Here is an 11,860-nt window from a genome sequence, read left to right as displayed (position 1 = left end):
AGTCGTGCACAGAAATGGGTGCCTGATTCTGAAACGTAGCAGAGAAATAAGAAGGTCATCCAACATCTAACGAGATAAGTATCGCTGCCAGTCATCGTCAGTCACAGACATCGACGTACCCCCGATAACATTTTGAGGTTCCATGAGTACGTGACGTCTCAATGACGTAATTTGGCCAGCTGAAGTTCAGAACGGCCTACTGAAATACGTCCTAAGGATGACGACGGAGGAATTCCAGACAGAAACCTGTCGCGGCAGTGACCCTGTGAAGCATTTCTTCGTGGAACATACGCAGTTTGACACTGTCAAATGGAACGTTTGGAGCATTATAGGAGGTCCTTCGACCAGCTCAGGATTTTGATGATTTACTGCTCCAGTTGGATAGAATCTAGCGCAGTATCCCTCATCAGGACGTCCTATAAATCGAACAATCAATGCCAAACCGATAACTGCATGCGTAAGAGCCAGAGGTGGACCAACGCGTCATTTATTTACTCAATTTGTTAAGCTCTTTCTTCTAAATAATTTCTATAATTTTTCCTGAAAGTGGAATCGTTAGTTTGTACATCATGTGTATCGATTTCGGTCCGCTTTGGATAATTCCTTCGTGGTAAATACCGTTCGTTTTTTATTTATTTTTTTGTCTTGGAGTGTATTTTCCATGACCTGTAGTTAGTTCCATAGTTACCTAAGGTAGCTTGCTGAATATGAGGTAACATTTTTGGACGCGGCTGTTACAGGGACGTGGGGCCTGCAGCTGGTGGAGGTGAGGATCCCGATGCACACGGTGCTGCACCAGAACGCGCGCCTCGAGTGCCACTACGACCTGGAGGGCGAGTCGCTCTACTCGGTCAAGTGGTACAAGGACGGCCGCGAGTTCTACCGCTTCGTGCCCAGGGACACGCCGCCGGCGCAGATCTTCCAGTTGCCGGGAGTCGTCGTCGATGTGAGTACAAGATCGACTGCCATTTTGTCTCTTATTCTGGTGCATGCCTTTTCTCCACTATTCCTGATATCCTGCTGGCCGCCTGCAGTCCCATGGAAGTGCCATGCAACCAAATTAATAGGCATGAAGCACACTATATGCTTGGATGTGCAAATGACTAAAATTACTGTTCAGCCAAACAAAATAGGTGAGAGTAATGCCACCTACATTCTGTACTGGATGTTTAACGTTGTTGTGCTGAAACAAGGAGCAACGTGGAAGGCAAGCAGCAACATGAAACGACTTCCTAGCTCTGTCAGAATTTGTATTTAACAGGAAAAGATATATGTAAGAATGGAATAACACGGAAACTAATGTACTCACATACCTCTTGCAAATTTCAAGCCCTGTCTGCGTGCTGAGCATAATTCTTACAGTTGGATTCGCTGCCACTTGCGTCTGCTTACCCGGCGCAGCATCTCGGGAGTGATCATTCTCAGGCTACGGGTAATCTCACCTTTCAGGTCTTTATCTGCAGCTATAAAAGTTGAGAATATATTTTTCTTTAAGAAGAACCACAGTGAATTATAGCACCTAGTTAAGTCCAGGCTACTGGGCGGCCATGTAACGGACCTTCCACGTCCAATCCTTAACGGAAACTGGTTGTTCGGCCAGTTTCGTACAGTCCAATAGTGACCATGCGCACCAGCCTATTGCATAACAACGTCGATCTCCAAGCCAACTTTGTCGAGTTCAGATGAGATCCAGCGGGACAACATCTGGAGGTACGATGCCTCTGTCACAGACTCATCGAAGAAATACTGCTCGATGATGAGGTCAATGGTAACACCGGCTCGTAGCACAAGGAGTGGTGCGGGGTAATTTCTTCGTAACAGTGAGGGTTATCTTGCGCCGAGACGTAAACATTTCGCGACCGGAAGGTAAGACACACAGCACATTCATCTGTTAAGATAACCTTACGGCAAACCGCTAATTTTGGGAAAGCTGCAAGTAACTGTTCGCTCGAACCATGTCGCGTATTCATATTCTCTCTCTCTTTATTCGTTTAGTCGGTTCCGACTCTTCGTGACACCATGAACCAAATCACGTCACTTTTTCCTGTCTTGCACTTTCTCCCGTAGACCTTCCAGGTTGGAACACATTGCTTCTGTGATGCCATCGATCCATCTCATCCTCTGACGTCCTCTTCTTCTAGTTCCTTCAATCTTCCCCAGCATTAATGTTTTTTCCAGCGAGGCATGCCTTCGCATTGTGTGTCCAAAGTAGGTCAGCTTTTGTTTTAACATTAGACCTTCAAGGGAGAAATCTGGTTTTATTTGCTCCAGTATTGATCTGTTGGTTCTCTTTGCAGTCCATGGAACTCTAAGAAGTTTCCTCCAACACCGCAATTCGAAGGAGTCAATTCTACGCCGTTCAGCCTTTCTAATGGTCCAGGTCTCACATCCATACATCACAACTGGAAAGACCATAGCCCTCACAATACGGATCTTTGTTGCTAGTGTTATATCTCGGGACCTTATAACCTTGTCAAGGTTTGACATCGCCTGTCTACCGAACAACAGGCGTCTCCGCATTTCATGGCTGCAGTCGCCATCAGCAGAGATCTGGGAACCGAGATAACTGAATGTGGTTACTACCCCCATGGTTTCTCCTGCTATATCCCACGAATTGGTAGGTGTAGTTGCCATAATTTTCGTTTTCTTCACATTCAGCAAAAGATCGTCCTTTTCACTTTCGTCTTTCACCTTCAGTAAGAGTGTTCTCAATTCTTCATATTCATATTATGATCACTTAAAATTCATTTCCTTCTTTCTTCATCCAACGACGCATGGAGCTTCTCGGAACGTTCATCCCCGCTGACCATTTTCTTGTCGAATGTGCTGGAGAAAGAAGCGATGATGCATTTAAGCCTTCAGTGACTTGATTTTCTGTGTCATATTTCTTGGGTCAGTCACAGACCCACCGGAAGAGGCCTTTCTTTCCAGTTTCAGGGGAGTAGGCTCCATTCGGGCTTTCTTTCTTTAAGCGTTCAAAAGTGTTTTCCATAACTTTGTGGTATGTCCCACACGTTCGTTGCTTTTCACGCGCCTATACCACTAAGAAGGTGGCGTTCTTCAACAGAGAATCTGTTAGTACCAGCTACTACAAGACAAATGTTTCGTACATTGCGATGTCTCTTTTACTTTCAAGGGCTGCCGACGACAGACACCTGGTGAATCAGTAGAAGAGGCGAAACAGACTGCATTCCTGCCATACTGTGGAGTAACTAGCAGCAAGTTAGAACGTCTGCTGCAGAAACATGGGCGCGCCCCCAAGATACGAGATATGTTGCACCCTGTTAAAGACAACATTGCTCTACTAGTGCCCGGCGTGTACGGTGTACCCTGTGAATGTGGTAGTATGTATATCGGACAAACAATTCGCACGGTTGCGGTGTGTTGTACTGAGCACAAGCCCAATATAAAACAAAGGTAGCTTGACAAGTCGGCCATAGCCGAGCATTGCCTAGAAAACTGACATAAAATACAGTTCGAAAATACAAAAGTGTTGGGTCATGCATCTATATATTGGGACTCTGTTACAAAGGAAGCGGCCGAGACTCGTTTAAACAACAACAATTTCAACAGAGACCGGGGTTACACACTCAGCAGGGCATGGGGGCGGGCGTTGGACATCGAAAGAAAGCAAAGACAGATGCGCGACGCTGGAGTGGCAAATGTGGCGCCTGCCCCTGGCGCCACCTGATGTCACCGATACCGCCACGAGCAACAGCTCCGCTAGCTGCCCGGGTCGACTTCGCGCCCGCGCCACATTTGGTCTGTGTGATTGGCTGCTGATGATGTCATCATGCCTATATAAGCGAAAAGCCGTAGCAGTCCCTGCAGTCAGTGAACTCCTGACGACGATGGCGGAGATGGTCACCGAAAGCTCGAGGATTTTATTCGAACTGACGCGGCTTGAGAACCGAGAACGTTTTATTCCGGTATGCCGCCGCGAAAGACTCCGAGGACAAATAACTAACCTGTTAACACCACAATACACGGTTCTAAGAGGCTCAAAAAAAATTTCGCTAAAACCGCAAACAACGCTGCCATATACTGTCAAGTGAAGTTCATTGCGCCGGCACCCAACCTCTATTGCAGCCACATAGACATCAAACTGTCTGGATGAAAATCCCGGTCCTCAGAACAAGTAAACGTAACTGCCGGAACCTTGATAGAAATTTTCGGAAATAGAAAACCAGTGAAGAACTAGAAATACCTTTGAACTCTTGCAGCAGTATTTATTCGTTGGTCTCCTTTATTAGCTCGCCAGGTCAAGTTTCCGTTGTTGCCGTGGGTTGATTTCCGAAAACGTCTGTCTAGGTTCCCGCAGTTCCTTTTAGGTATTCTGACGATCGGATTTCGTGCGTACCGTAACAACGACGAAACGCGTTATTTTGAAATAACTTTGTAACCGTGACAGTTTTGTTTTTAATATTGAATATAATGAAATAGAATTCCCCAAAACGTTCATATTCTCGTATTGCTAGAATAACTCTTCCTTTCAAAAATTAACAAATTTATTGAAAATTACTCCCACTCGCGACTCCCCGTCTTAACGCATCCCAATCCACTATTTGAACAAAATTCGCATCATCACCTGTCTCTCTCTTGCGTTGGTAAGACCTTTCCACAGATGTCATATTTTTTTCTGATGAAGTGCGTGGACAATATACACAGGCAGACTGCAAATGTTACTGTAGCTCAAACATAACATCAGCTTACATAACATTGTTTTGTTACATGTTAATACACACATATCACAAGACACGAGAATGCTTAGAAAAGTTTGCGGCATCACCACCAAATGTCAGCTTTGGTGGAACGACTTTTCCACGGGTCGTTCTGTATGAGTAAACACATGAGGCCTCAACGCTCTATGTAAAACATCTGCGGTGCGGATGTCTCCCTGTTGTTCCCATGTAGTAATTTGTCGAGCTGGAAAAAATAGAGATTCTAGCATTAATTAAGTACTTTGTGAAGGAATGCATGAAAGCAAAGGGGATCCATGCCGATATCCAGAGCACATTAGGCCACTTTATTCTTTAGTACTCAACTGCTGCCAAGTGGACAGATGAGTTTAGATCTGGTTGGGACACGTTAGATGTTGATCCGCGTAGTGGTTGGCCAAGATGTGTCACTACCCCAGAAATTACTGCAAAAGTGCTTTGGAGATCACCAATTGAAAGTGTGTGATATTGCTGAAGCCTCATGGAAGTCATGTGAAGGAACACCACATTTTAATAGTGCACTGGGTATGGGAATAATATTTGCTAATTGGGTGCGGCGACAGTTAACGTAGTATCAGAAACGCGTCAGAACTGTAATGTCCGAACTATGTTTGACCCTTTTTCAGTTACGCTAGTACGTGACTTAGCAACAGCGGTAGGAAGGGTTGGCCATATACTGATCACATATCGCACCATTATGGATCTTTGCTCGTACTGCCTTGCAGGCAGAAGTTGGCCAGTCGAAATAGGACAAAGGGCTTATTCGTGAGTGATGTTTATGTTCACGTTTACTGATGGCAATTTTAATAAAGCGAAATTTTTTAACGAGGGAATAAACATGATAAGTAGTCTTTAAACATCCCGCAATGCTAAAAAGCTACTCAATGCCCCAGTAAGTATTTTACAGCTGGAAAGAGTTCCCATAAATTACCTCACACTACTGACTTCTAACGAAGCAAGCTTGCTACTGGAGATATATCTACAATGTCAGCACTGGTTATAAGTGACACTGAAAGATAAAACGCGTCTTGAAACACAATTCTAATTCAGTGTTTTACTCCAACATTGTTTTTTGAAGTTAAATATGGGAAAGGGAAGCGGAATCAACTATAAGAATTGGACGCTACTCCACTGACGTACTCTCCAGCGGATCAAGAACGAAAGTCAGCCACTTCCGTTAAATGCAGAACAAAAGGGGAACAACATGAACACTATCTGCCAGTCAAGGTTATTCTCTTCAGTAGCCTAATGTGACGCATGTTGAGGATCTGCAGTAAGACTATTCTACAACTAGGAAATAGAATATCTGGTGAAATATCGCACGTTTTTCTGTATCCGCTGTTGTGGTAATTTGGCGGGAGCTGTATGTTAGTAGACGTGCAATGAATGTTTATAAACCAGTAATTAATGTCTTGTAAAATAACAGATGTGTCCAATAAATCAGTATTGAGCCAGCTAATAAATGAAATAATTCAATATTCTATTCCGAATAATGAAGCTGCCTCCGCCAGAGCGATAAAACTTCTCGCTCCGGGGTCTGTCAAACTGTTTGTCACTCACAACGCAACGAATTTCCATCCCGTTTCAGACCACTAATAAATCTCCGTGGCTCGTGAGATTTTATACTCATTTATTATGCTTTATTGTCCCCACTAGTTGGTTAAATCACAGACATAATTAAAATTTGTGTTGTGAAATATCTCACTAAAACCATCGTAAACAATAAAACAATATTTTTCTATAATTTTGGTTTTTGTCATGTTATTTCTTCGAAAGAAAACTGTCAACGGTCTACACAGTAAACCTAGTAACAGTGTCCTTTATTAAAAGAGATTACACATTATCCTGTATCTCGAAAGAGCGGAGCTCTAATTTACTTTTATACCTTATCATCTGATGAATACCAGGACGGATCCTTATACAGCCAAAGGATGGTTCCTGCATTTCTCCTACTCGTACTGAGCAGCACTGAATTTTTAAAACTTAGGAGTACAGCATATGTTAAACTAAAAAATTTATTTTATTGTTGTTAGTATGCCACCTAGTGAACATAATGAATCATTACGGAATTAATTTATCATTCTTCATTTTGTATCTGTTCGACAGTTTAAAGAGCTTACATCAGAGGGGACATCTAGAATATTTCACTAGTGTTCTAACAGGAAAAAAAGAAAAAAACAGAAGTTCAACTACCGTTCTCAACTTTGATTTAGCGTATTTATTCAGTATTCATACAGCATCTGCAAGGGGATGTTTATGTTGATTGTTGCTGTGGTCTTTAGTGCAGAAACTGGTTGGATGCAGCTCTCCATGCTATTCTATCCTGCGCAAGTCTCTTTACCTCCGAATAACTACTGCAACCTACATACTTCTGAATCGGCTTAGTGTATTAACCTCTTGTCCTCCGTCTACGATTTTTACCCTCCACGCTTCCCTCCAACGCTTAATTGGTGATCCCTTGGTGCCTCAGAACGTGTCCTACCACTCGATTCCTTCTTACCGAGCAAAGTGGCGCAGTGCTTAGATACTTGACTCGCATTGGGGAGGACGACGGTTCAATCCCGTGTCCGGCCGTCCTAATTTAGGTTTTCCGTGATTTCCCTAAATCACTCCAGGCAAATGCCGGGATGGTTCCTTTCAAAGGGCACGGCCGACTTCCTACCCCGACCTTCCCTAATCCGATGAGACCGATGACCTCGCTGTCTGGTCTCCTTCCCCAAAACCATCCAAACGATTCCTTCTTCTAGTCAAGTTGTGCAAGCCGGCCGCGGTGGTCTAGCGGTTCTAGGCGCTCAGTCCGGAACCGCGCGACTGCTACGGTCGCAGGTTCGAATCTTGCCTCGGGCATGGATGTGGGTGATGTCCTTAGGTTAGTTAGATTTAATTAGTTCTAAGTTCTAGGGGACTGATGACCACAGATGTTTAGTCCCATAGTGCTCAGAGCCATTTGAACCATTTGAAGTAGTGCGACAAATTCCTCTTCTCCCCAATTCTCTTCAGTGCCTCCTCATTAGTTACATCATCTACCCATCTAATCCTCAGCATTCTTCTGTAACACCACATTTCGAAAGCTTCTATTCTCTTCATGTCTAACCTATTTATCGTTTATGTTTCACTTCCATACATGGCTACAGAAAAGGCTTCCTGACACTAAAATCTATACTCGAGGCTAACAAATTTATCTTCTTCAGAAACGCTTTCCTTGTCATTGCCAGGCTATATTTTATATCTTCTCAACTTCGACTATCATCAGTTATTTAGCTCCCCAGATAGCGGAACTAATTTAGTACTTTAAGTGTCTCATTTCCTAACCTTATTCCCTCAGCATCACCTGGTTTAATTCGATTAAATTCCGTTACCTTCGTTTTGCTTTTGTTGATGTTTATCTTATATCCTCCTTTCAAGGCGCTGTCCATTCCGTTCAGCTGCACTGACTGTCTCTGAGAGTATTACAATGTTGTCAGCATATCTCAAATTTTTATTTCTACTACATGGATTTTAATACCTACTCAAAAATTTTCTTTTGTTTTCTTTACTGCTTGTTCAATATACACACTGAATAACATCAGGAATAGCCTAAAACCCTGTGTCATTCCCTTCTCAACCACTGCTTCCGCTTCATACCCCTCGACTGTTATAATTGCCATCTGGTCTCTGTACAAATTATAAACAGCCTTTCGGTCCCTATATTTTACAACTGTCACCTTCAGAATTTGAAAGAGAATATTACAGTCAATATTGTCAAAACTTTTATCTAAGTCTACAAATACTAGAAACGTAGGTTTGCCTTTACTTAACCTATGTTCTAAGATACGTCGTAGGGTCAGTACTGCCTCGCGTGTTCCAACATTCCTATGGAATCCTAAATGATCTTTCCCGAGGTCGGCTTCTACCAGTTTGTCCATTCGTTTCTAAAGAATTTGTGTCAGCATTTTGCAACCATGACTTAATAAACTGATAGTTCGTTAATTTTCACATCTGTCAACACCTGATTTTTTTGGGATTGGAATTATTATATTCTTCTTAAAGTCTGAAGGTATTTTGCCTGTCTCATACCTCTTGCTCACCAGATAGAAGAGTTTTGTTATGACTGTCTCTTCCGAGGCTATCAGTAGTTCTAATGGAGTGCTGTCTACTCCGAGGTCTTATTTCGACTTAGGTCTTTCAGTGCTCTGTCAAACTCTTCATGCAGTATCATGTTTTCCATTTCATCTTCAACCACGTCTTCTTCCATTTTCGTAATATTGCCCTCAAGTACATCGCCCTTGTATAGACCCTCTATATACTCCTTCCATCTTTCTGCTTCACCTTCTTTGCTTAGAACTGGGTGACCATCTGAGCTCTTGATATTCATACAGGTGCTTCTCCTTTCTCCAAAGGTCTGTTTAATTTTCCTGTGGGCAGTATCTTTCTTACCCCTAGTGAGATAAGCCTGTACATCCTTACATTTGTCCTCTAGCCATCCCTGCTTAGCCATTTTGCACTTCCTGTCGATCTCGTTTTTGAGACGTTTATATTCCTTTCCGCCTGCTTCATTTACTGCATTGTTATATTTCTCCTTTCATCACTTAAATTCAGTATTTCACTAGCTCTTCTCTTTTGACCTACTTGATCCCCTGCTGCCTTCACCATTTCATCTCTCAAAGCTACCCATTCCTCTACTACTGCGTTTCTTTCCCCTGTTCTTGTCAACCGTTCCCTAATGCTCTCTCTGAAACTCTCTACAACCTCTGGCTGTTTCAGTTTATCCAGATCCCATCGCCATAAATTCCTATCATTTGCAATTTCTTCAGTTTTAATCTACAGTTCATAACCAATAAATTGTGGTCAGAGCCCACATATGGCCCTGCAAATGTCTTACAAATTAAAACCTGGTTCCTAAATATCTGTCTTACCATTATCTAATCTATCTAAAACCCTCCAGTGTCTCCAGGCCTCTTCCACGTATACAACTTTGTTTCGTGATTCTTAAACCAAGTGTTAGCTACGACTGACTTATGCGCTGTCGAGAATTCTACTGGGCGACTTCCTCTTTCATTCCTTACCCCCAATCCATATTCATCTACTATTTTTCCTTCTCTCCCTTCTCCTAACATCGAATTCCAGTCCCCCGAGACTGTTAAATTTTCGTCCCCCTAAACTATCCGGATAATTTAATTTATCGTGTCGTACATTTCTTCAATCTCTTCATCGTGTGCGGAGCTAGTTGGCATATAAACTTGTACTACTGTGGTAGGCGTGGCCTCCGTGTCTATCTTGGCTACAATAATGCGTTCAAAATGCTGATCGTAGTAGCTTATCCGCCTTCCTATCTTTCTATTCATTATTAAATCTACTCCTGCATTACCGTTATTTGATTTTGTGTTAATAACCCTGTATTCACCAGACCAGAAGTCCTGCTCCTCCTGTCAACGAACTTCACTAATTCCCACTATGTCTAACTTTAACCTATCCCCTTACCTTTTAAAATTTTCTAACCTACCAACCCGATTAAGGGATCTGACATTCCTCGCTCCCATCCGTAGAACGACAGTTTTATTTCTCATGATAACGACGTCCTTCTGATTAGTACCCTCCCGGAGATACGAATGGGGGACTATTTTTGTCTGCACGATGGTGTCCCGTCGGTTGTCGTTTTTTCAGACCACTATTCCTCTTTCAAGTTGTCACTCAGTTGGCATCACTAATCAGAATGTTCTCCATTCTATCCTGCCACCATGGTAAAGTCCCTGGCAGTAGCAAGAACTGAAACCAGGTTCTCCACACGGTGATCAGCAATGCTCATCACTCATTAACGGAGGTGGATGGTTTCAAGGTGACGTTGTGATCAAAGACGAAGAGGCTACCAGGTAATAACCTGGCAAAACGGACGAATCTATTAGTAGAGTAGACACAGGGAGAAACCTTCTTTCGATTTACGGCATACAATTACAAGCATAAAACGTTAGTTTTCTCTAATTATCGGAAATATTTTATAATTAACCGGACGTGTGAGGATTTTTACTTTCGTGTCTACCCAAATATCAACAAGTCTCGGCTGTTCGCCTTCTGTTATTCTTTTTAACGATGATGAAGAGAACACCCAACTACGGCAATTCCAAGCTAATGACGTAAGTGCGGGGAATAACCATAAGGAGAAATTAGGAGATGCATCATAAGGATGTATAGACGTGTTAAACAGTGCCCTATGTTTTTCTTCGTAGGCCGAGCGAGCTTAACACACAATGTCACAACCACGCCATGCGCAAAGCGAGCGAGACAAGTGTAGAATGTCACGGATTACTCCAGTCTTAAATTACAATGTTGTCCAGACGCACATGCGTGTCTGAAGGACACTATAATGTAACGTGTGGCTACTGCACAAACACAAACATTGTAATAATCAGTGATATATGCTCCATCGACCGAGACGAGGGACGGCCTTTAAACACGTCAAGGCATGTGATCACAGCGCTGCCTTCGAGGGGTGATCTAGAAAGGGCACTTGTTCCCGTCGGTGTGGCCGCGTCCGTAGAAGACATAAGGACGTCAGTGTGACTGTGTTTTTATGCAGCGGTGATTTTAGCATCAGATTGAGAAGTTCATCTGAAGAAACATTTGAAACACTAGTTGTGACTCAATGTTGTTCGTAATCAGATTCAGCATTCATTGTTTCTGTGCCGTCTAATAGCAACGCATTTTTTTCATTAGTGTAACGTAGGAGGAAACCCATTACATCAGCCTCCACAGGAACAGCGAGCAAAGTCATCATATCAATTCTGAACCCACAAAAGAAGCGATCAAAGAAGAAATCATAAAGTTTTTCAGAGAAATCCGGGGTTCCTAACGTGTATAAAACGGAGCTGTTGTGTCCGCGGTTGAGTCCACAGCAATCAATGGCCGATATTGCTTTGAAAACAGTTACATCTACAGGCGTTCTTCGCTCTTCAGTATAACATGTGCTAAATGGGTATAATGACACACAGTCTTCAAAGTCTCCCGAGAAAGAAAAATCGCGACAGAAGATTTCAGAAAGTGTAAATGACTTCGACTGAAATCTGATACGAAGGAACGTACATGCATTTATGTAACGAATCGTCAAAAATGTATTGACAAAGTGCTTGCTTTCGTGAACGAAGATCCAGATTTGGGCAATTTTCGGA

General features: G+C 42.9%; 1 protein-coding gene across 1 annotated transcript in view; it reads left to right on the top strand.

The window, feature by feature from the left end:
• The first annotated feature begins 749 nt into the window (after nucleotides 1–749).
• The window catches only part of LOC124802902, a 204,611-nt gene continuing 193,500 nt past the window's right edge, over nucleotides 750–11,860 (top strand). Inside the window, exon 1 of the mRNA XM_047263966.1 lies at nucleotides 750–946. Coding sequence (XP_047119922.1) covers nucleotides 779–946 — 168 coding nt within the window. The 5' untranslated portion in view covers nucleotides 750–778. The remainder of the gene's footprint in view (nucleotides 947–11,860) is intronic.

Source organism: Schistocerca piceifrons, chromosome 6 (genome assembly GCF_021461385.2).
Source record: "Schistocerca piceifrons isolate TAMUIC-IGC-003096 chromosome 6, iqSchPice1.1, whole genome shotgun sequence".
NCBI classification, from domain to species: Eukaryota; Metazoa; Arthropoda; class Insecta; order Orthoptera; family Acrididae; genus Schistocerca; species Schistocerca piceifrons.
The sequence above is the reverse complement of the archived record's forward strand: the minus strand, read 5'-3'. Positions and strand labels throughout refer to the sequence as shown.